The sequence below is a fragment of the Pollachius pollachius genome (genome assembly GCF_949987615.1).
Source record: "Pollachius pollachius genome assembly, chromosome: 13".
NCBI lineage: Eukaryota > Metazoa > Chordata > Actinopteri > Gadiformes > Gadidae > Pollachius > Pollachius pollachius.
The window spans coordinates 948,798-974,397 of record NC_136946.1 but is presented as its reverse complement, the minus strand read 5'-3'; the positions used below and the strand labels follow the sequence as shown (position 1 = coordinate 974,397).

The 25,600-nt window shown below is 46.4% G+C and overlaps 2 protein-coding genes across 12 annotated transcripts in view; both read right to left on the bottom strand.

Moving 5' to 3' along the window:
* Positions 1-7,048: 7,048 nt before the first annotated feature.
* LOC307084948 (uncharacterized protein) overlaps positions 7,049-25,600 on the bottom strand; it is a 140,591-nt gene continuing 122,039 nt past the window's right edge. For all 11 annotated transcript variants that reach the window (XM_079749488.1, XM_079749499.1, XM_079749498.1 and 8 more), the window contains one exon: positions 7,049-8,505. In XM_079749488.1, coding sequence (XP_079605614.1) covers positions 7,955-8,505 — 551 coding nt within the window. In that variant the 3' untranslated portion in view covers positions 7,049-7,954. The remainder of the gene's footprint in view (positions 8,506-25,600) is intronic.
* LOC307084951 (protein NLRC3-like) lies at positions 9,537-21,827 on the bottom strand. Its single transcript, XM_079749502.1, has 12 exons — positions 21,659-21,827; positions 20,722-20,818; positions 20,430-20,546; positions 20,116-20,238; positions 19,925-20,041; positions 19,725-19,791; positions 19,348-19,573; positions 14,593-16,420; positions 14,050-14,223; positions 12,995-13,168; positions 12,342-12,515; positions 9,537-11,198 (listed from the first exon to the last, which is right to left on the bottom strand). The coding sequence occupies exons 2-12, from the start codon at positions 20,802-20,804 to the stop codon at positions 10,982-10,984; spliced, it is 3,300 nt and encodes a 1,099-aa protein (XP_079605628.1). The 5' UTR covers positions 20,805-20,818; positions 21,659-21,827; the 3' UTR covers positions 9,537-10,981.

Genomic DNA, 25,600 nt, shown 5'->3' with positions numbered 1-25,600 from the left:
ATATCTAACGCCATTTCAAAGCTATTCAATAGGAGGCGCAATGAATTCAGCAAATAGCCAAATAGCCACACAACTTAATTCCTTTTATGTTTGAAGTCTTAGCTGAAACTTGATTTCGGGGTGTCATCAGAAAGCTTGGGAGGTCTTGTTGGCACATTTGGTTTCATAGTTAACACCGTTTGAAGGATTTCCTATAGGGTCACTTTTTGTGATGAGAGAACTCCCCATAAACAGACTCATCCCCCTGGAATCACTCTTTCCACAATAATTGCAGTATTGCACACTTTAACTATCTTTAATTTATTTGTTTATGGAAGACACTGTCATTTTTCATAATATCGCACATTTGACTTTTTATAGTATAATATCTGATATGTATATATATATTTTGTATTTAACATTTTATACTTATTTTATACTATATACCTGACCTTTATTTTTGAGTGATCACTTGCTTTGGCAATGCAAATGTATATGTATCATGCCAATAAAGCTTCAGTGTCGTATCCATTTTGCTGCGTCTACAAACTAGTACAGACTAGTCCTCTCGGTCATCCGTCGACCGACGGAGGTCGTGTGAATGCGCCCTGTCCTGAATACGCGCGGACCCCAGACCTATAAAGACTGTTTGGAATACGCCCTGACCATTTTGAGTACACCATCCGGGTCCTTTCAGTACACTTCTTTTCCCCCGATCGTAATTGGAACGCCCTAATCAAATAAAAAAAATATATTATAAAAAAAAGTATAGTAAGTATGGGAAGTATGGATATCAGAATACGTTTCACTGTCTATTTATTGATAAACTGACATTTATTTTCTGTAAAGGACATATGAAGCGATGCATCAGTGATTGAGTGTCTCTACCTGCTGTTTGAACCATCAAGTGTCTCTTTGTATTTGAGCTTCTAGACATCGCAGCTATCTGTCGTTCATATCTTAATAAAGAGATAATTCTTCATCTTTGAGGGAAGTCATGGAATAGCAGCCTGTAAGAGGTTAGTCTGACAGGACTGTAAACTGGGAGGGGAACTGGACCAACTGTTCACAACAGCATACTTTAACTCTGATTTAGTCGGACACTGATCTGTGATATAATAATCATATGTAAAGATTGAACTTGTATATCATCATATATCAGTAGGTTGACCTATCTAAGGACACAGTCATTCGTTTGTAGTGTTGCAGCACGCAGTCTCCCTCATCCTCTCCATAGTGTTTGTTGCCCGCCCCCAATTCACTTCCGTGTTCTTGTTGCATCTCTGTCGAAGCGAGTGATGTTAAAACCATCCAGGTGAAAGTTTGCATCCTCAGTGACATCCTCAGTCCACTCAAAATTCGAAGAAACAAAACTTGAAAGACAACATACAGTTAAACATACAGTTATACAACGGTTAAAACTTCACGGTAAAACACAAACACGCAAACGCTGAGCCTGTCAGGAGTCGCTCACAGTAGAGCCACGGGAGGTGAGAAGGGATATACCAGTTCAATGTAAAGATTGAACTGGTATATCATCAAATATCAGTAGGTTGATCTATCTACTGTAACGCGGTTAAAGAGGTTATTTTATATGTTATGCAAATAATTACAAATGTGAACGACCTTGAAGCTGTGGGGGGACGTGCCGCGTCTGGCCTGTAGGGGGAGTAGGGGCATGTTGGGAGCGCACTGGATCTGCGGGGGGGGGAATGGGTCTGCTACTCCTGGCCCCCCCTCCGACGGCCCAGCGACCACCAACACCGGGCCCGTGCACCGGTGCAGCCGCCCTGCGGCGGGACAGACCAACCCTGGCGCCGAGGGCGGAATGAGGGGCCTCCGGTTCAGAGCGGGCACGTGAATTGCCTCCTCCCCCCCCTCTGCAGATGGGCGCCAGACGGCAGGGGAGGGGTGTTGGCGGTGCGGACGGCCTGGCCACTTTCGGTGGGAGTGCCCTATAATGGAGGTGGGTCAGGGGGTCCGTGTCACCGGTGCCCCGTTTCCTCCCCACGGTCCCGGCGAGGCGTACAGTGTCCCGGTGAGGATACAACGGGGTACGTACCAGGCGCTGTTGGATTCGGGCTGCATGCAGACCATGATCCATCAGCGCCTGGTGCGATCCGAGGCATTGGTGGAGGCATCGAGCATTCCGGTGAGGTGTATACACGGGGATCTTCACGAGTATCCCTTGGTCCCAATCGAAATTCTTTATGGGGGGAAAAAGCATAGAGTCAAGGCGGTGGTTAGTTCAAGCCTCACGCATCCCCTGATTCTAGGGTTGGATTGGGCTGGGTTTCCATAGGCTGTTAGGGGGACTACGGGGTTGTGGACACGACAGGTAGGGACATGTAAGTCGGGTGCTGTGTTCTGTGCCGATGGGGGGGGGCGTCGGACCGGGGGAGGCGGGGGATCCTCAACCCGAGGTCCCAGCGCCGAGGTTCACACCGGTGGAGGATTTCCCCCTCGAGCAGTCTGGTGACACTACCCTACGCTCAGCCTACGGCCAGGTGATAGCCGTTGATGGTACTCGGGTACAGCCAGACGCAGTGCTGACTTACCCTCACTTTGTGGTAGTTAGGGATAGGCTTTATCGGGTGGGTCGTGACACCCAGAGTGAGGAGATTGTCACCCAATTGCTGGTACCTAGGAGCCGCCGGGAAATGTTTTTTCAGGCGGCGCATTATAACCCAATGGTGGGCCATTTGGGGTACGATAAAACACCAAACCGGACAATGGCTCGGTTCTATTGGCCGGAGATTCAGGCGGAGGTGCGCAGGTGGTGCGCCTCCTGTCCCGAGTGTCCCCTTCGACCGCATTGGCATGGACATTATCGGGCCATTAGAACGTTCCGCATAGGGGTGCGGATTTGTGTTAGATGATTTGTGTTAGTCCTGATCGACTACGCAACCCGATATCCGGAAGCAATTCCGTTGCGTGACATCTCCGCGGAGAGTGTTGTGCAGGTGTTGTTTCATGTCATATCGCAGGTGGGAATGCCAAAAGAGATTCTCACTGACCAGGGCACCAATTTCATGTCACGCACGATTAGGGAGCTTTACGGGTTGTTGAAGGTCAAGGCCATCCGCACGAGCGTCCATCACCCAGTCACGGACGGCTTGTGTGAGAGGTTTGACCGGACGTTAAAGTCCATGATCCGTAAATTCGTACACGAGGATGCTCGAAATTGGCATCAATGGCTAGACCCTCTGTTGTTTGCAGTGCGGGAAGTGCCTCAGGCTTCCACGGGGTTTTCCCCATTTGAGTTGCTCTATGGGCGAAAGCCCAGTGGCGTCCTGGACATCATTAAAGAAAACTGGGAGGAAGGGTCCAGTGACAGCAAAAACGAAATACAGTACGTCATGGACTTGCGTGCAAAGCTTCACTCACTAGGGGTATTGTCACGAGAGCACTTGCACCGAGCCCAGGAGAGTCAGAGACGCCTGTTCGACAGAGGGACTAGATTATGCGATCTCTCACCAGGGGACAAGGTCCTTGTACTGCTGCCCACCTCTAGCACCAAATTACTTGCAAAGTGGCAAGGCCCATTTGTGGTCACACGACGAGTCGGGGAGGGGATTACAAGGTAGCGCGGTCGGACAGGGGCGAAAACAAACAGATATACCACATCAACCTCCTAAAGAGGTGGAACGATGCGGTCCCTGTCGCGTTCGCGACGACGCTACCGGAGAGAAAGGAGCTCGGTCCGGAAGTCCCTGCTCCAGGCCCCACCCCTCCGGTTGGTCAAGGGGAGGATCTCTCGGTGAGCCAGGTGCAGGACGTTGCCAGGCTGCAACTCCAGTTCGCCAACGTGTTTTCGCCCTTGCCCGGTCGCACCCCGTTAATCACTCATGACATTGAGACGCAACCCGGGTTGACGGTGCGGACAAGCCCCTACAGGTTGCCCTTCCACAAACAAGACGTGGTGCGGCGCGAATTGGCCACAATGTTAGAGTTGGGCGTGGTCGAGGAGTCCCACAGTGAATGGTGAAGCCCTGTTGTGCTTGTGGGGAAGCCGGATGGGTCTGTCCGGTTCTGTGTGGATTACCGTAGGGTGAACGCGGTGTCGAAGTTCGATGCCTACCCAATGCCTCGGATCGACAAGCTGGTGGACCGGCTTGGCATGGCCACCTACTACATGACTCTGGACTGCACGAAGGGCTACTGGCAGATTCCGTTGTCTCCAGCAGCCCGGGAAAAAACAGCCTACTCCACTCCGCTTGGTCTGTATGAGTTCAAGGTGCCTCCGTTGTTCGGGGCCCCGGCCACGTCTCAGCGGCTGATGGACCAGGTTTTACGGCCCCACGCTGTGTATGCTGCCGCTTACATCGATGACATCGTCATCTATGGTGACACATGGGGGCAGCATATTCAGCGGGTGGCGGCCCTCCTTCAGCCGCTGAGACGGGCGGGGCTCACGGCCAACCCCAAGAAGTGCGTGATCGGGCAGAGCGAGATTCAGTATCTGAGGTACCACCTGGGGGGGGGGAAGGTCCGGCCGCAGGTCGGTAAGACCGCGGCGGTCGCCGCCTCCCCTCGGCCCAGAACCAAGAAGGAGGTGAGGCGGCTCTTGGGGCTGGCAGGGTACTACCGGCAGTTCGTGCCGCACTTCTCGGACCTAGCCAGCCCCTTGACCGACCTCACCCGTAAGAGGGCCCCAGATACAGTCCAGTGGTCGGAGCCGTGCCAGGTGTCGTTTGAGACTATTAAAACAGCCCTCTGTGGAGAGTCAGTCCTATGTGCTCCTAACTTTGATCTCCCTTTTTCCCTTTTTTATTTATTTTATCATCCCTAGTTTTTCAAAGGCCATCCTTTTACGCCATTAGGGTTTTTATTACTTTTATTCATTTTATTCCTTTTTTAAGAAGCTTGTCAAGCTAAGTGACCACCCAACAAATACCTTCGCCGGGCCGAGTTGTTTAATGTTTTTATCTTTTTATTCCTTTCAATTTTCTTTGGTAAGCTCTTACCTGGGGTGTTTTAAGTAGGGCATGTGAACCAGCTCCCAGGAGACCTCTAGAACACAGCAGAACCACAGAAAAACTCTTCCCTGTTGGTTGGGGAAGCCAATCACGGGCCCCCACTGAGCTCCAGCAGGCCTCCGGAAAAGGGCCCCCGGACTATCACCACCTGGGGGACACAAACGGAGGCAGAGACTCACCAATCCATACTAAGGACCCTCCACTCACCACCCCCCATTGTTGGGGGGGAGCCCACTTCTAACCCCCCTGGTTTAACCTGTTTTTATCACCAGATCCACTCTTCTCTTCTGCTTTGATTCATCTGATTGTTTTTATCCTTTTTTATTTCGCTCTTGCCTGGCTTTCTATTCTTGTTTGGTCCCCATGTTCCACCAGGGATCTAGATATGAGCCCCGCTCCCATTAGTGGAGACACGGACACACACACACACACACACACACACACACACACACACACACACACACACACACACACACACACACACACACACACACACACACACACTAACACACACCGGCTCAGCCACAATATATTAATTAATATATACACCTCCACACACACATTAACACACATCGGCTCAGCCACAATATATTAACTAATATATACACCTCCACACACACATTAACACACATCGGCTCAGCCACAATACATTAATTAATATATACACCTCCACACACACACATTAACACACATCGGCTCAGCCACAATATATTAATTAATATATTCACCTCCACACACACACATTAACACACATCGGCTCAGCCACAATACATTAACTAATATATACACCTCCACACACACACATTAACACACATCAGCTCAGCCACAATATATTAATTAATATATACACCTCCACACACACACATTAACACACATCGGCTCAGCCACAATATATTAATTAATATATACACCTCCACACACACATTAACACACATCGGCTCAGCCACAATATATTAACTAATATATACACCTCCACACACACACATTAACACACATCGGCTCAGCCACAATATATTAATTAATATATACACCTCCACACACACATTAACACACATCGGCTCAGCCACAATATATTAATTAATATATACACCTCCACACACACATTAACACACATCGGCTCAGCCACAATATATTAACTAATATATACACCTCCACACACACACATTGACACACATCAGCTCAGCCACAATATATTAATTAATATATACACCTCCACACACAAGATTGTGGTGCTCTCTGTGGGCATCAACCATAGGGACAACCTGTTGGAGTCCGCCCACCAGGGCCCCCACAACAACCTCACCGGCCCTGGGGCCCTGCTCCCTCTGGGTTCCCCTGGGGCCGGTCAGGGCCTCTCTCTCTCTCTCTCTCTCTCTCTCTCTTATACTACTATATTCAGTGTGTCTTCAATCATCCCCTTGAACTTCTCAATATGTTATATATATATGGTTGGAGGTCCTCCACCCCCCCGCTGAGAAGAGTGAGACTCACCCCGCCCATCTACGAGGCTAGACACACACACACACACATGAACTCACATAGACACAAACACACGCACAAACACACACACACGTACTTACATAAACACACACACACAATAACACGCACGTCCACAGTCTTAGCATGTCAAGATGTAACCACCGTCATGGCCTCCCCAGTGTCTAACATTGTGCTGTTTGACTCAACATGGCCGCTCTGACGGCTGCACACTCAAACGCTTCACTCTGTTTCTACTGGTTGAAGCCCGCGCCTTGGAAGACGGTTCATTATTTAACAAATTAGCATTGTTCATTTTTGTTATTTAACACCCACACAAACACACACACACACACACAGTTCTGGGAAGTCTAATTCAGTCACTGTGGTGAAAGGATGAATTAGGTTGTACAAACGTACCTTGAAGGAACCTTTCATTATGTGTTCATTTAGTGGGGTTGGGTTGGTGTTGGGTCTTTCTCTTTACGCCTGCTTGTTGTGGTGTGTGTTGAGCACCAAAGGCTATTCAACCATTCAAACACCTCCACCACACACACACACACACAAACACACACCAAACACACGAGAAATCATCGGCTGAACACAGGAGAACATTCAGTTGGATCCACTGAGTTGTTTATTGCAATTATGCTTCATTAACAAATACAACAGAAAAATAGTCCCTTACATGTACACAATAAATACGAGGACTAAAACAATAGAAGCTGCAGACTTTACAAATTATCAACAGGTTTGCACGTATCTTAATAATAACTGAACATGTTCTGCGGCCGTTTGATTCCCATCAGAACACAAAAAATGTGTTCTGACCAGATTTGGTTTAAAGTAATTTACAACATGCAACATTATCCCACAGACCTCTTGGATATTATTAATAAAATATGAAATCTAATTTAAATCAAGTTGTAAAACTGGATTACGACAAAAATGATGATATCAGAGCCCTTAAGACCAAAACTGGTGAAGTCTGAAAATTTACAAACATTTACCATCAATAGGTATTTTATATACATTTCAAATAATAAATGTGCTTATCTAACTATGGAAGATCTTAAAAGTCTTTTCATGGTTTATCATGCTATACTTTCCAGAAGAGAGAGAGACAGAGAGAGAGAGAGAGGGAGAGAGAGAGAGAGAGAGAGAGAGAGACTGTAATTGCCACAGACACTGAGTCATCAGTCCTCTGTGTGTGTGTGTGTTTGTGCATGTGTGTTTGTGTGTGTGTTTTTGTGTATGTGTGTGTGTGTTTTTGTGCATGTGTGTTTTTGTGTGTGCATGTTTTTGAGTGTGTGTTTTTGAGTGTGTGTGTGTGTGTGTGTGTGTGTGTGTGTGTGTGTGTATTTACGGGCGCGCGGGGGCGTCTGGCCCCGCACGCCCGTAAATACACACACACGTTTTTCGTTTTTCTACAACCGACAAAGAGTCGCTGAGGACCCCCCCATACCAACACCCCAGGGAGGAGAGGTCCTCCACCCCAAGGAACCCACTGAGGACCCCCCCTACCGCTGAGGGATCACAGAGACGCTGCCAAACCGTACCCCCACCCCAGGGAGGAGGTCCTCCTGGGTGAAGGAGGACCAGAAGGTGTGGAGGAGTGTCAGTGTGTCTGAGGACCCTCCTCCACCTGGGGACACTCTGTAGAAGGACAGAGAGCCAGCAGGCCGGTCCAGATACACTCCTACTCTGGTGGAGCCAGCGGGGGGGAGAGAGAGGACTGTTCTCCTACCGTTGTACCAGGCAGAGTAACCATCATCAGAACAATAAAGACTCCAGGACTTGTTGTTCCCTCCATGCCTGCTGTCATCACCCCCTCCTCTCCTTGTGATTCCTCTGTATGTCACTCCTATAAAAACCCATCCTCCCCACTCTACCTCCCAGTAACAGCGGCCAGTCAGAGCCTCTCTACCCAACACCTGGGGCCAGGAGTCAAATCTCTCTGGATGATCCGGATACGACTGGTCCTCTCTAACCCACGTCACCTTCTTGTTGTCCTCAGACAGAGAGAGGAGTCTGTAGGCCGTGTTGGGGTCCAGTGTGAGTTCATAGGCATCTGAGGGAGAAGCAGACATGATGAGCTGCTGAACCATTCTTCATCCTCATCATCATCATCATCATCACTAGTACTGTTCTCCTGCGCTCTTCTTCTCTTTATTCTCTTCCAGACTCTTTTTGTGATCGCTCTCTCTTCTTCAAACATTAACATAGAAGGCAAAAAAAACATCATTTGATAGGTACTATATTGGAATCATGTGCTGTATATTTTCTAAGCAATAGGACACATTGTGTTTAAGATAATTAAAGTTAAAGTTGATTGGAAATCCAATGTGTGTGTGAGTGGCTGTCTCAATCAAAACATTAAAACGAGGACAAATGTATAAAGTGCATTTACTCCCTCAATATTTACTTTACATTAAGATATCCTACTTCAAAATGTTCGGTATGATGAGCTTATTACACCCATGAAATATCTAAACAATATTTGTAATATCTTCCAAGATATTCCACTTTTGGATTTCCCAATACACATACATGTCACTCAACCTCCAAAGGGACACCTGTGTAAAGAACAGACTGAAGGAGCTGAGCTCACATACAGGCTGGAGATGGACTGATGAACCATAGAACTGGTTCATTTATCATAGACATGTACTCAGACATACACCTGCTCACCTACACATACATATACACATCACTGGGGGCACTTGGCTAGGATTCATATCTATATCATCATACACACACAGACAGGCTGGAAATTAACTGTCAAAACTTGTATGTATACTATGTATGTATGTATGTATGTATATATAAATACATATACATAAACTAAAGAGACACTTACACTTCTTTAAAGCTGGTTTCAGCCTCCACACTCCACCGTGCTCCACACTGGGGGGGAAACAAAGTGAGAGCAGCATGTTGAAACATTCACCTTCATCATCTGCCGTCTCATCACGTTCTACACAACATGAGTGACAGCTGCCTCTTCAAACCACTTTATCTAGCAGTGGCTTGAATCCTCGTAGGAGACTTGGTGAGCTGTCCTCTCCATACCTGAGAGTGTCCAGTCTCCAGCGTGGATCCTCCAGTCCAGCAGAGAGCAGCGCAGCTCCAGAGTCTCCTGGGTGATTGTAGCTCAGGTCCAGCTCTCTCAGATGGGAGGGGTTGGAGCTCAGAGCTGAGGCCAGAAAAGCACAGCTTTCCTGTGTGACCAGGCAGCCAGACAAGCTACAAACATAAACACACACACAAACACACACACACACGCACACACTCAAAAACACACATACACACTCAAAAACACAAATAGACACACAATTTATTATATTTATTCTGGTTGAGAGCAGTTCATACTAAAGTAACCACATTTATAAAGTGTATTCATTCCATTTGGAGGACAAGGAGAACAGGAAGAGGAAGTGGGGAGATGACATCATCACAGACATCAGAACTTCCTTCACTTGGATGTGAAACAGGATCATAAACAAATGCTCCTTTCTCAATAGCTACAACTCAATGAGATATTGTTTGGTTAGAGTCAGGAGAAGTCCGCTGTGTTTGGTACGCTGAGACCGTTTCTTCACAGGTTCTAACATTGTGTAGAACCAGGGAGAGTTTTGTCAGCAGGCAAAAGAGCAACAGAAATGCATCGGACATGAGCAGCACTACACCAAACTAATGTGAAGTGAATAAAGTCCTTCTTTAATGTTCAATATGATTCACTTTACCACGGCCAGTGATGTTCTATGGTGAGGTGTACATTATATTCAGATCACAGCACGGCTAAAGCTTCTCCCCCATGTCTACGCTAATGACAACTCCTCAGCTCACGTCAGCTGACCAGAGTTACATAACATATAACATACATAACATACTAGTAGTTAACAGGTCAACCCCTAACCCTCACATCAGCTGGCCAGAGCTACGTAACATATAACAAACATAACACACTAGTAGTTAACAGGTCAACCCCTAACCCTCACATCAGCGGGCCAGACTTACATAACATATAACAAACATAACATACTAGTAATTAACAGGTTAACCCCTAACCCTAACATCAGCGGGCCAGACTTACATAACATATAACAAACATAACATACTAGTAGTTAACAGGTCAACCCCTTATGGAAGGAAATAACGATTACATTTTTATGGCAAACTATGATTATTATTAGGCCTATATATCCAATAGTAGAAAGCATCTAAAACACCTCCACGCCTTGACACAGCGCCAGGGAGTCTGGGGTCAAGGCGTAATGACCTCAACCTGGTGTTTTAGATTAGTTGTTGTTGACCACATGCTTAAAGGAATTTACGACTGACCGGCCGTGGGCGGACATCTCATATGGGAGCCAGCTTCGTTTGTGAGTTAGTCTTAGTTAGTTTAAATGATAGAACTCGGTTATTTTCTACAACACCCTAACCCTCACATCAGCAACGCAGAGTTACATAAAATATAACATGCATACCGTTTTGTGTGTTCTTTTCAATAACGGTCCAACAAGTCGTGGACCATCCCTTACATATTAAACAACCCCAAGACCCAGTTTGAAGAGGCTGAAAACTGACCTGAGAGTTTCCAGTGTACAGTGTGGACTCCCCAGTCCAGCAGAGAGCAGCTTCACTCCTGAATCCTTCAGATCATTGGTACTCAGGTCCAGCTCTCTCAGACTAGAGGAGTTGGAGCTGAGAACTGAGGCCAGAGCTTCACAGCATCTCTCTGACAGATCACAGCCCTTCAGCCTTCACACAAAATAAAGAGAACAGGTTAGGGACTGTGATTAAAATAACTTACATCTTCAACTTATAACATAATGAAGAAATTGTGGTTATTCAAATTGGGTGTAAAATGTAAAACAATAAGATAGTTGTTTTGCAGCGTTTGAAATGTCATTTTGTTTATTGATATTACTTTTTGTTGCAGTATTATATATATTATGTATTGTGATGTTATCAGTTAATCTAAAGCAATGTTTTGTATATAATTAGAAGTTTTATTCCAATATTATGTATATTGCGCTAGAATAAACAACACAGCGTTCAGGAAAACACTTTGCGAGCACGAGAACTAAAAGGTACGGCCACACTGAACGCGTAACGTGCGTAGGATTAGGCCTAAACTGCCGCTTCATCATTGTGTTTCACAAAAATGGTTCAACGGACCTAACACGCTTAAGAAGCTAGATGAGCCCGCCCAAAACTTATTTTCCCCCGCTACTTTTCTTTTGCTCCACAAACATGGCTGAGATCACCACCATCGCTGCGCTGTATTTGTTGTGGGAGTTCGAGGAGAGTAGGAAACCCAAACCCTGTCGTGTTTGGGTGCATGACATCCTCCGTAGGCGCTCACAGCTGGGTGAGTTTCACCACCTCCTCCAGGAACTCCGCCTGGATGACGGCCGGTTCCAGCGGTATTTTCGGTTGCCTGGGGCCATGTTCGATGACCTGCTAGCCCGGGTCGGTGCCAAGATCTCCTGTCAGGACACAAACTACAGGCGCTCCATATCAGCTGCGGAGCGCCTGTCCTCCGTCTCTCTGCCAGTGACGTCGGGTCAAGCTCAACGCTGATTGGCTATCGCGGCTAAGTGTCACGCGTAGGAGCGAAACAGTTCAAACTATTGAACTCCGCACGTAGGTGCGTTGGGCGCGTAGGTGTGTTGGGTGCGTTATTTAGGTGCGTGAAACGCGTCTAACACGCTGCTTTAGCGCGTGTTACGCATCTACGCGCCTAAACCAATGGTTCCCTATGCAAAAATGCGGAGTTTCTACGCCTCTAACGTGCGTAACGCGTTCAGTGTGGCCGTACTTTAATGGAAGTAAATCTGTTAAATGTCTTCTGATATTGAACCTTGTGGTGTAACTGTTTGACCATTGGGTAAAACGGACCTGAGAGTTTCCAGTGTACAGTGTGGACTCCCCAGTCCAGCAGAGAGCAGCTTCACTCCTGAATCCTGCAGATCATTGGTACTCAGGTCCAGCTCTCTCAGACTAGAGGAGTTGGAGCTGAGAACTGAGGCCAGAGCTTCACAGCATCTCTCTGACAGATCACAGCCCTTCAGCCTTTACAGAAAATAAAGAGGACAGGTTAGGAACTGTGATAAAAATAACTTACATCTCCAACTTATTACATAATGAAGAAATTGTGGTTATTCAAATTAGGTGTAAAATGCATAACAATAAGATAGTTGTTTTGCAGTGTTTGAAAAGTCTTTTTGTATATTATTACTTTTAGTTGCAATATTATGTATATTATGCATTGTATTCTAATACATGTTATCAGTTAATCTAAAGCGATATTTTGTATGTAATTAGAAGTTTTATTCCAATATTATGTATATTGTGTTGTGAGGAGAATAAACATCATAGCGACCAGGAAAACAATTTGCGAGCACGAGAACTAAGACATTATTTGTGCGCTTGGGGGTGTCAGTTGCGTGCTGCTTCACTATACGTGCGCACTTTTATGGATGTAAATCTGTTAAATGTCTTCTGGTATTAAACCTTGTGGTGTTACTGTTTGACCATTGGGTAAAACTGACCAGAGAGTTTCCAATGTACAGTGTGGACTCCCCAGTCCAGCAGAGAGCAGCTTCACTCCTGAATCCTTCAGATCATTGGTACTCAGGTCCAGCTCTCTCAGACTAGAGGAGTTGGAGCTGAGAACTGAGGCCAGAGCTTCACAGCATCTCTCTGACAGATCACAGCCCTTCAGCCTTCAAGCAAAATAAAGAGAACAGGTTAGGAACTGTGATTAAAATAACTTACATCTTCAACTTATTACATAATGAAGAAATTCTGGTTATTCAAATTGGGTGTAAAATGTAAAACAATAAGATACTTGTTTTGCAGCGTTTGAAATGTCATTTTGTTTATTGATATTGCTTTTTGTTGCAGTATTATGTATATTATGTATTGTGATGTTATCAGTTAATCTAAAGCAATGTTTTGTATATAATTAGAAGTTTTATTCCAATATTATGTATATTGCGTTAGAATAAAAATCACACCGTTCAGGAAAACACTTTGCTAGCACGAGAACTAAAGGTACGGCCACACTGAACGCGTTACGTGCGTAGGATTAGGCCTAACATGCTGCTTCATCATTGTGTTTCACAAAAATGGTTCAACACGCCTAACACGCTTAAGAAGCTAGATGAGCCCGCCCAAAACTGATTGTCCCCCGCTACTTTTCTTTTGCTCCACAAACATGGCTGAGATCACCACCATCGCTGCGCTGTATTTGTTGTGGGAGTTCGAGGAGAGTAGGAAACCCAAACGCCGTTGTGTTTGGGTGCATGACATCCTCCGTAGGCGCTCACAGCTGGGTGAGTTTCACCACCTCCTCCAGGAACTCCGCCTGGATGACGGCCGGTTCCAGCGGTATTTTCGGTTGGTTCCCTATGCAAGATGCAGATTTTCTACGCCTCTAACGCGCGTCACGCGTTCAGTGTGGCCGTACCTTTTGTGGGGGCTTGGGGGTGTCAGTTGCGTGCTGCTTCCCTTTATGTGCGCACTTTTATGGATGTAAATCTGTTAAATGTCTTCTGATATTGAACCTTGTGGTCTAACTGTTTGACCATTGGGTAAAACTGACCTGAGAGTTTCCAGTGTACAGTGTGGACTCCCCAGTCCAGCAGAGAGCAGCTTCACTCCTGAATCCTTCAGATCATTGGTACTCAGGTCCAGCTCTCTCAGACTAGAGGAGTTGGAGCTGAGAACTGAGGCCAGAGCTTCACAGCATCTCTCTGACAGATCACAGCCCTTCAGCCTTCACACAAAATTAAGAGAACAGGTTAGGAACTGTGATCAAAATAACATACATCTTTAAGTTATTCAATAATGAAGGAATGTTATTAGTTTACCAAAAAACACTAAATAATTTGATGAAAACTCCCTCTATATTTTATTGTTCTGAATATTCTCTTATGTGTACTGTAATACATTACACGTTAAAAGGACACCTACAGAGATGTTTTGTATATTATTATTACTAGTATGTTCATTCTGTTATGAGTAGAATAGTAATACATGTTGATATGAACCTACAGAGATCTTTTTCATAATATTTTAACCTTATATTCCAGTTGTATTCATATTGTGCAGTGTGTATTGTAATACATGTTATTAGTGAACCTACAGAGATGTTTTGGAGGCTTTGACCACTGGCAGCAGCCTGAGAAGACCATCTTCTGAAGCAGAGTATTTTTTCAGGTCAAACCCTTCCAGCTCCTCTTCTGATGTCAGTAGGATGAAGACCAGAGCTGACCACTGAGCAGGGGAGAGAGATTTTCCGGAGAGACTTCCTGATGTCAGGTACTGTTGGATCTCCTTCACTAGAGAACAGTCGTTCAGCTCATTCAGACAGTGGAACAGATTGATGCTTCTCTCTGGAGATAGATCTCCTTTTATCTTCTCCTTGATGTAAGACACTGTTTCCTTATTGGTCTGTGAGCTACTTCCTGTCAGTCGCAGCAGACCTGTTTTAATCTGAGTGGTCACTGATCTTTTTTTCTGTCCCAGCAGACTTCGTAGGACATTCTGATTGGTCTCCAGAGAGAGGCCCAGGAGGAAGCGGAGGAACAAGTCCAGGTGTCCGTTCTCACTCTGTAAGGCCTTGTCCACAGCACTCTGGTAGAGGAGGAGTTCATCTTTCCTGGAGGTTGGTGGTTCTTCTGAGAGCAGATTGACACCATTATGGATGAAGGACCAAAAGACATAAAGGGCAGCCAGAAACTCCTGGATGCTCAGATGGACAAAGCAGAACACCTTGTCCTGGTACAGCCCACACTCCTTTTTAAAGATCTGGGTGATCATTCCTGAGTATACTGAGGCTTCTTCAAAGTATTCTTTACACTCTACCAGGTCTGCCTCGTAGAAGATCAGGTTCCCTTTCTCCAGCTGGTTAAAAGCCAGTTTTCCCAGAGAAAAAATGATCCCCCTGCTCTGTGAAGTCCAGTGTGGATCTGTTTCAGATAAATAACGATACTTCCTGTCCCCCTGTATGGACTGAACCCTCAGGAAGTGGCTGTACATCTGAGTCACGGTCTTGGGCGTCTCTTCGATCTGGGAGTTTTTGAAGATGTCCTCCAGAACTGAAGCAGTGACCCAACAGAAGACTGGGATGTGACACATGATGTGGAGGCTTCGTGATTTCTTGACGTGGGAGATGATTGCGCTGGCCAGTGTCTCATCTTTGAATTTCCTCCTGAAGTACTCCTCCTTCTGTTTGTCGGTGAACCCTCTGACCTCTGTCACCATGTCAACACACTCAGCAGGGATCTGATTGGCTGCCGCAGGGCGTGTGGTTATCCAAATGCGAGCGGAGGGAAGCAGGTCGCCCCTGATGAGGTTTGTCAGCAGCACGTCCACCGAGGTGGACTTTGTGACATCATTCCATATCTTGTTGTTCTGGAAGTTCAGAGGATGTCGACACTCATCTAGACCATCCAAGATGAAGACAACTTGGAACCGGTCGAATCTGCAGATTCCTGCTTCTTTGGTCTCAATGAAGAAGTGATGAAGAAGTTCCACCAAGCTAAACTCTTTCCCTTTCAGTAAATTCAGCTCTCTGAAAGTGAGGAGAAATGTGAAGTGTATGTCCTGGTTGGTTTTGCCTTCAGCCCAGTCCAGAATGAACTTGTGTGTTAAGATGGTTTTACCAACACCGGCCACTCCAGTTGTCATTATTGTCCTGATTGGTTTATCTTTTCCAGGTAAGGGTTTAAACATGTCTTCACATTTGATTGGTGTTTCTTCCTTGGCTGGTTTCCTGGAAGCGGTTTCAATCAGTCTGACCTCATGTTCCTTGTTGACCTCTCCACTGCCTCTCTCTGTGATGAAGATCTCTGTGTAGAAGTCATTCAGAGGTGTTGAATCACCTGCTTGAGCGATTCCCTCAGACACACAACAGAACTTCTTCATCAAATGAGACTTGATTTTATGTTGGCACTCGACAGCAGCAAGTCCTAAATGAGAAAAAAACAGTAAACATCAGTTAGTGGATGGTGGTATCAGTGGGAACATGTCAATATTTCCTGTTGAATATTTCAATTTCATGATATTTAGTGGCTTCATAACTTGGTCAGAAAAGCTGGTTGTGACAAAGACTGCATGTTGCAGATTCAAATTGTTAAGGACTTTTCGGTTTTTCCACAGCAATATGATTGGACTAATGATAATAATAATGATAGTAAAATGGTGTAAAATGAAATGCTAATATAACAAGATAGTGATACATCTCTTCCACAGAGTTATTCTGCTGTTGATCTGCAGCTTACGTTTAATATTATTAATAATAATAATAATAATAATAATAATAATTACATTGAATAACATTTCATTTCAAGGCACCTTTCATGACACCCAAGGTCGCCTTACAATTCATAAAACAATCTAGGGTCAAAAACAGCAGGAGCTGCATCGCCAACAGCATGATCAAAACAAGACATAAGACCCAAGTAGGAGGGGGTAAGAACAGTGAGGAGACCCAGGTAGGAGGGGGTAAGAACAGTGAGGAGACCCAGGTAGGAGGGGCTAAGAACAGTGAGGAGACCCAGGTAGGAGGGGGTAAGAACAGTGAGGAGACCCAGGTAGGAGGGGGTAAGAACAGTGAGGAGACCCAGGTAGGAGGGGGTAAGAACAGTGAGGAGACCCAGGTAGGAGGGGGTAAGAACAGTGAGGAGACCCAGGTAGGAGGGGGTAAGAACAGTGAGGAGACCCAGGTAGGAGGGGGTAAGAACAGTGAGGAGACCCAGGTAGGAGGGGGTAAGAACAGTGAGGAGACCCAGGTAGGAGGGGGTAAGAACAGTGAGGAGACCCAGGTAGGAGGGGGTAAGAACAGTGAGGAGACCCAGGTAGGAGGGGGTAAGAACAGTGAGGAGACCCAGGTAGGAGGGGGTAAGAACAGTGAGGAGACCCAGGTAGGAGGGGGTAAGAACAGTGAGGAGACCCAGGTAGGAGGGGGTAAGAACAGTGAGGAGACCCAGGTAGGAGGGGGTAAGAACAGTGAGGAGACCCAGGTAGGAGGGGGTAAGAACAGTGAGGAGACCCAGGTAGGAGGGGGTAAGAACAGTGAGGAGACCCAGATAGGAGGGGGTAAGAACAGTGAGGAGACCCAGGTAGGAGGGGGTAAGAACAGTGAGGAGACCCAGGTAGGAGGGGGTAAGAACAGTGAGGAGACCCAGGTAGGAGGGGACAAGAACAGTGAGGAGACCCAGGTAGGAGGGGGTAAGAACAGTGAGGAGACCCAGGTAGGAGGGGGTAAGAACAGTGAGGAGACCCAGGTAGGAGGGGGTAAGAACAGTGAGGAGACCCAGGTAGGAGGGGGTAAGAACAGTGAGGAGACCCAGGTAGGAGGGGGTAAGAACAGTGAGGAGACCCAGGTAGGAGGGGGTAAGAACAGTGAGGAGACCCAGGTAGGAGGGGGTAAGAACAGTGAGGAGACCCAGGTAGGAGGGGGTAAGAACAGTGAGGAGACCCAGGTAGGAGGGGACAAGAACAGTGAGGAGACCCAGGTAGGAGGGGGTAAGAACAGTGAGGAGACCCAGATAGGAGGGGATAAGAACAGTGAGGAGACCCAGGTAGGAGGGGGTAAGAACAGTGAGGAGACCCAGGTAGGAGGGGGTAAGAACAGTGAGGAGACCCAGGTAGGAGGGGGTAAGAACAGTGAGGAGACCCAGGTAGGAGGGGGTAAGAACAGTGAGGAGACCCAGGTAGGAGGGGGTAAGAACAGTGAGGAGACCCAGATAGGAGGGGGTAAGAACAGTGAGGAGACCCAGGTAGGAGGGGGTAAGAACAGTGAGGAGACCCAGGTAGGAGGGGGTAAGAACAGTGAGGAGACCCAGGTAGGAGGGGGTAAGAACAGTGAGGAGACCCAGGTAGGAGGGGATAAGAACAGTGAGGAGACCCAGATAGGAGGGGGTAAGAACAGTGAGGAGACCCAGGTAGGAGGGGGTAAGAACAGTGAGGAGACCCAGATAGGAGGGGGTAAGAACAGTGAGGAGACCCAGGTAGGAGGGGGTAAGAACAGTGAAGAGACCCAGGTAGGAGGGGGTAAGAACAGCAGTGAGGAGACCCAGGTAGGAGGGGGTAAGAACAGCAGCACAACGGGGATACGAGGCGAACCCACAGTAGGGTGTCATTACAGCGAGCAGGCCAGTGGGACAACATGTGTTTGAGGAGGGATTTCAATGTTGTCAGGGGTCTCTTTTAGTTCAGCTCAGAGCCCTAGCACCCACGGTGCTGAGAGCCCTAGCACCCACGGTGCTGAGAGCCCTAGCACCCACGGTGCTGAGAGCCGTAGCACCCACGGTGCTGAGAGCCCTAGCACCCACGGTGCTCAGAGCCCTAGTACCCACTGTGCTCAGAGCCCTAGCACCCACAGTGCTCAGAGCCCTAGCACCCACGGTGCTGAGGCGGGAGGTCGGGACGGTGAAGACCAGCTGAGGATGACGAAGGGAGCGGCAGGGCCTGTCCTCCTGGAGGAGGTCGGGGAGATAAGTGGGGGCCACGTTGTGGAGGGCTTTGTCGGTGAGCAGAAGGGTTTTAAGGTCAATCCGGTGTTGGACACTGAGCCAGTGTAGTTGGACGAGAATGGGGGTGATGTGGTCGGGGGATTTGGTGCTGGTAATGATGATGTTTAACATTCTTTAACCTGAGACCCCCACCATTACCCTACATATCCGGATCAAACCATTTAACCTGATACCCCACAACAACCCTACATATTGGATCAAACCATTTAACCCCAAAGAGGAAAGATTGTCTCCACATGGAAGTATGAAATGTATAAGTCTCACATTATGTCATTTAGTCTGAACAGAACAAATAATAATCTCCTACTGCTCATCAAAATGTGTATTTCTTCTCTGTTTTCAAGATAAGAGCCTCTTACCGCCCCACAGTGCCTCAGCCAGTTCCTCCTGGTTCATCTCCATCAGGCAGAGCTTTGTGATGTCCACCACTCCCTCTATGGCGCGCCTCCTCTGCTCCTCCTTCTTACCATCCACCTCCTCCTCCACTCTCTGACCCTCTGAGCATTGTGGGTAATCTGAGAAGAGATCCCTCCAGAGCTTCTTCAGCTCCTTGTCTAGAAAAGCGTGTGCGTTCTCCTCAGCCCTCTGGAACAGAACAAACATCAAGGAGAACTTTACTCTGAACTAACTGAGACATCAGAAGCATCTGTCCTGGATCCACGTCCCGCTGGACAAGAGATGCTTTCTAATGTCCATGGAGAGCTGAAGTCAAACGTCTTGGTGGACATTTACACACCTTGATCAGCTCTGTTTGATGCTGCTGTAGAGACTGAGCACTGGTAACCTTTGACTTCTCCAGGTGTCTGTGGGAAACACACACACACACACACACACACACACACACAATTATATTGCCCCAGACTTGTAGACATCAGTATCAGTAGAGTCTGATAACAACCAACTGGTCTATTTTCATCGTCTGTTTGAACCCCCTACCTCTCCTCTCTGGAGGGGCGTCCATCTTCAAAGTCCAATGGTATATCCATAGAGTGGTCACTCTTCATGGAGACACAGCTGGGTCCAGTGGAGTCTGCTCTCTGCTGCTGGACTCTTCTAGAAAAACAAGAACCAGGATTTATGGACGTTTGATAGAAGCTGTGTCTTTATGATCTCTGATAAATCCTCACCTCCTCTCAATAGACTGGTTTCCATCTTTAAAGTTATCAGGATGTTCCATAGAATCTGCATTCTCAAAGGAGTCACAGCTGGAGCTGGATCCAGGGGAGTCTGCTCTCTGCTGCTGCTCTGGGCTTCAACACACACACACACACACACACACACAAACACACTTTAATTCTTCCTGCCTTGGAAACATCAGTGCCAGTAAAATCTGATAACAAGTGTCTGATCTCTCCTGCTGGACTCTTCGAGAAAAACAAGAACCAGAATTTATGGACGTTTGATAGAAGCTGTACCTTTATAATATATGATGAATCCTCACCTCTTCTCAATAGACTGATTTCCATCTTTAAACCCAACAGGAAGTGCCATAGAGCAGTCACTCTTCATGGAGACACAGCTGGGTCCAGGGGAGTCTGCTCTCTGCTGCTGCTCTGGGCTTCAACACACACACATACACACACACACACACACACACACACACACACACACACACACACACACACACACACACACACACACAGCTTTAACTCAGACTAATGCTGGAGTCATGATGTGTCACTGCTGAGCTCTGAGATGGACAACAGTCACAGACAGAGAGATCCTCTTCTTACCTCTTAGCTTTGCTCCGGCGGCCATGTTCCCCAGACAGAGTGGTCTTAGAGGTAGAACCCCCCTCCTCTCTCTCCTCATCCATAGTAGACTGGAGACCTGGACACAAACACAACTCATCCATAACCTCATTTGCCTTTTGAACTTTAGCTGTTTATTGAGAGAGAAGATCATTGTGACTGGGTCACACTAAAGCATTATGGACGTCATAGACCATCAATATGAACCCCACAACATAACCACACTGCCCTCACTACAGTACAGATGTGTACAGCAGATGACAGATGAATAATTAAACACCTTGGAGACTGTAACTGTGCTTAACACAAAAAAGATATACAATAGACGGTACAATTGCGGTACAATTAAAAGTAAAGAACGTTAGAATAATTTCTCCACTGGAACAAAGTCTGAATTCTGTCACTTTACTGAACCACAGATCCCATATAAATCAACTGGTGAAGCTCAACACATCGATAGTCAATCCGCACAAATATTGAACTTTTTTAAACATCAGCACATTGAAAGGACTTCTATCACGTCCTTCTTTTAATTCGGAGTAGCATCAAGGCAAACGAATCACTTGAATATTGAACGCAGTGTTCAATTTACCACACGGCTCAGAAAAGCAGTGAAACATGAACTATCGTTGTATTCTCTACAGTAAACTCTGTCTTTAATTGATAAGCGATACACGGAGACATATACCAATATGAGATCAATATTATATACCAGTAACCTAAAGACAATATTAACGGTAGTAAGCTGGTTGTTCATTATCATACACATAACCTAAAGACAATATAAACGCTAGTAAACTGGTTGATTATTATATACCAGTAACCTAAAGACAATATAAACGCTAGTAAACTGGTTGATTATTATATACCAGTAACCTAAAGACAATATAAACGCTAGTAAACTGTCAGTCTACCTTACCTTATCGTATCTACTCCGGGATTACATTGCGTCCATACGGTATAAAGTTGTAAAAGTATAAATGTAAGGAAAGAAAAGGAGGTTAAGGTGTTCATAAAACAAGTTAATCAGGTGAAAGAGAGTGAAAGTAAGGCTCCTCGCTGCAGCAGGCTGTTCTGAGGAAGTGAGCTGAACGGTTTGACTCGCAGTGAAAAAAACCCAGAAGAGCCTCCCCTCTCAGCGCGGGTCACGGGTTTAGAGAGAGAGAGAGAGAGAGAGAGAGAGAGAGAGAGAGAGAGAGAGAGAGAGAGAGAGAGAGAGAGAGAGAGAGAGAGAGAGAGAGAGAGAGAGAGAGAGAGAGAGAGAGAGAGAGAGAGAGAGAGAGAGAGCACCTCAGCTGGTCCTGAGGCTCTGTCCACAGACAGGTTCCCCCTCTGCTCTGCCTCAGGACCAGTCGGAGAACATATCAATTAGACTTAACTAAATTATAAAACATCAGAAACAAACCTACCTCACCCATTGGAACACTAAAAAACACACACAGAGCAAAATGCAGTGTTATCTGGCCCTAAATAGACATTACACTGTGGCCCCCTACCTGACCACAGTGACTGATGTTAGACACAGAGTGATGTTAACAAAGTACAGACTGAGCGCTCACAGCCTGGCCATAGAAACAGGCCGCCATAGGAAGTCATGGTTGCCCCAAGAGGAGCGGCTGTGCCAGCAGTGTGAAGAAGCTGCTGTAGAGACCGAGCAGCACTTCCTCCTACACTGCCCCAAATTCAAAAATATCCGCGAAATATGCTTTTCGGCCAAAAACACCCTAATTTTATAAACTCCCATGTAGACCAACTACAAATATTAATGGGAGAGAGAAAAGAGAGCTCCATCCTCGCAGCACAATTTATTTCAGCTTGCCACAACATGAGAGGATGACATTCTACACCAGGCATCACTGTTTCATTGATTAATGATTATTAGAAACCTATAATGCGTTTTATGTAGCTTTTCATTAATTTTAAGGCTTTTTTAATTTATTTTTTATTTTATTTTTTTATTTTATTTTTTATATATGTACATATGTATATCTGTATGTTATGTTATATTGTTACAGGTTGATATATGTACATATTGTTCTGACGTTCCATATTGTTATTATCGTAATATTTGTAATACTGTAATGCTTTGACAACACTGTTTGGATTACTGGATCACTGTTTGGATTCGTAACCGAAAGGTCGCTAGTTCGATCCCCAGCTCCTCCTAGCTGAGTGTTGATGTGTCCCTGAGCGAGACACTTAACTCTAACTGCTCCTGACGAGCTGGCTGTCGCCTTGCATGGTTGAATTTGCCGTCGGTGGTCAATGTGTGTATTAACCGATGTAAGTCGCTTTGGATAAAAGCGTCTGCTAAATGCCCTAATTGTAATTACCAATAGTCATGCCAATAAAGCTTTTTTGAATTGAGAGAGAGAGAGAGAGAGAGAGAGAGAGAGAGAGAGAGAGAGAGAGAGAGAGAGAGAGAGAGAGACATTAAGGGCTATACAAGTTGAGAGACGCAAAGACGCAGAAAGAGACAGAGAGACAGTGAGACAGCGAGAGAGTGAGAGAGTGAGACAGCGAGAGAGTGAGACAGCAGGAGAGTGAGACAGCGAGTGAGTAGGAGGAAGCAGAAGAGAGCTCAAGTTAGTTTTCTCTCTGTGAGGAACAAGCTGTGAGGGTCTGGTCTGGGGGGTCTGGTCTGGGGGGTCTGGTCTGGGGGGTCTGGTCTGGGGGGTCTGGTCTTGGGGGTCTCTTCCACCAGCGGTAGGTTGACCCTCCACACTGGATCTGCTCTCTGCTGGTTCTGCTCTCAGCTGGTTCTTCTCTCTGCTGGTTCTGCTCTCAGCTGGTTCTCCTCTCTACTGGTTCTGCTCTCAGCTGGTTCTGCTCTCAGATGGTTCTGCTCTCTGCTGGTTCTGCTCTCTGCTGGTTCTGCTCTCAGCTGGTTCTGCTCTCTACTGGTTCTGCTCTCAGCTGGTTCTGCTCTCAGATGGTTCTGCTCTCTGCTGGTTCTGCTCTCTGCTGGTTCTGCTCTCTGCTGGTTCTACTCTCTGCTAGTTCTGCACTCAGCTGGTTCTGCTCTCTGCTGGTTCTGCTCTCTGGTTCTGCTCTCTGCTGGTTCTGCTCTCTGGTTTTGCTCTTTGCTGGTTCTGCTCTCTGCTGGTTCTGCTCTCTGCTGGTTCTGGTCTCAGCTGGTTCTGCTCGGTTTCTTTCTTTGAGTGGAATCACGTTCAGGCTCATTCTATCAGCTGAATTCTGTCCAGTTGATTTCCGTCCCGTTTAATCCATTCATATTAATTCTGTTCAGTTTAATTCACTTTGTTTAATTATTTTGGTTGAATTTGATTGTTTAATTGTTTCTGTTTAATTTTGTGTTGTTTAATCCAGTTTTGTTAAATTAATTTCAGTTCAATCGTTTCAGTTTACTTGTTTTAGTTCAGTGTTTCAGTTTCATGCCGTTACTCCTCTGCCGTGCATTGCCTTTGCAGTTGCTTTGTAATGTGTATTACTGTGCATGGATTACTTTTGTGTGTGGCTTCCTGTTCCACCCACACCACATCCTGTGTGAGGATGTGATACCTACCCCGGCCGTGTGAGCGCCTGCACGCGAGCAACACCTCGTCTTCACCAGACAGCTGAGGACGCCATCTTAGGACGCAACCAACAGAGAGCCTCAGAAGAAGACCTTCAACTGCCTAACCACCTCTAAATATAGAGACACACACACACACAACTGTTGAAAGGGCAAGTACTTGAGGAAGCAAGAGAGAGAGCAATTGAGCGAGAGAGAGAGAGAGAGCAGAAGTACAGCAGAAGTAGAGAAGACGGGGGGATAGGGAGAACAGACAGCAGCAGGGTCAGTGAGCTAGTATATTCTGCATTTCTGGTGTGTCAGTTATAGATTGTGATTGAATGTAGATACAGTGGGGCAAAAAAGTATTTAGTCAGCCACCAATTGTGCAAGTTCTCCCACTTAAAAAGATGAGAGAGGCCTGTAATTTTCATCATAGGTAAACCTCAGCTATGAGAGACAAAATGAAAAAAACAAATCTAGAAAATCACATTGTCTGATTTTTAAAGAATTTATTTGCAAATGATGGTGGAAAATAAGTATTTGGTCAATGACAAAAGGTCATCTCAATACCTTGTTACATGCCCTTTGTTGGCAATGACAGAGGTCAAACGTTTTCTGTAAGTCTTTACAAGGTTTTCACACACTGCTGCTGGTATTTTGGCCCATTCCTCCATGCAGATCTCCTCTAGAGCAGTGATGTTTTTGGGCCTTCACTGGGCAACACGGACTTTCAACTCCCTCCAAAGATATTCTATGGGGTTGAGATCTGGAGACTGGCTAGGCCACTCCAGGACCTTGAAATGCTTCTTACGAAGCCACTCCTTCGTTGCCCGGGCGGTGTGTTTGGGGTCATTGTCATGCTGAAAGACCCAGCCACGTTTCATCTTCAGTGCCCTTGCTGATGGAAGGAGGTTTTCACTCAAAATCTCACGATACATGGCCCCATTCATTCTTTCCGTCACACGGATCAGACGTCCTGGTCCCTTGGCAGAAAAACAGCCCCAAAGCATGATGTTTCCACCCCCATGCTTCACTGTAGGTATGGTGTTCTTTGGATGCAACTCAGCATTCTTTCTCCTCCAAACACGACGAGTTGAGTTTTTACCAAAAGGTTCTACTTTGGTTTCATCTGACCATATGACATTCTCCCAATCCTGTTCTGGATCATCCAAATGCTCTCTAGCAAACTTCAAACGGGCCCGGACATGCACTGGCTTTAGCAGGGGGACACGTCTGGGATTTTTGTTTACCGTTCTTGTGATCATTTTGACCCCACAGGGTGAGATCTTGCGTGGAGCCCCAGATCGAGGGAGATTATCAGTGGTCTTGTATGTATTCCATTTC

Coding starts and splice junctions, on each gene's coding strand:
- LOC307084951 (XM_079749502.1), bottom strand. CDS start 20,804: ATGGATGAGGAGAGAGAGGAGGGGGGTTCTACCTCTAAGACCACTCTG. Junction 20,239..20,429: donor AATCAGTCTATTGAGAAGAG/GTGAGGATTCAT, acceptor TGTGTGTTGAAG/CCCAGAGCAGCAGCAGAGAG. Junction 16,421..19,347: donor GGCTGAGGCACTGTGGGGCG/GTAAGAGGCTCT, acceptor TTTCTCATTTAG/GACTTGCTGCTGTCGAGTGC.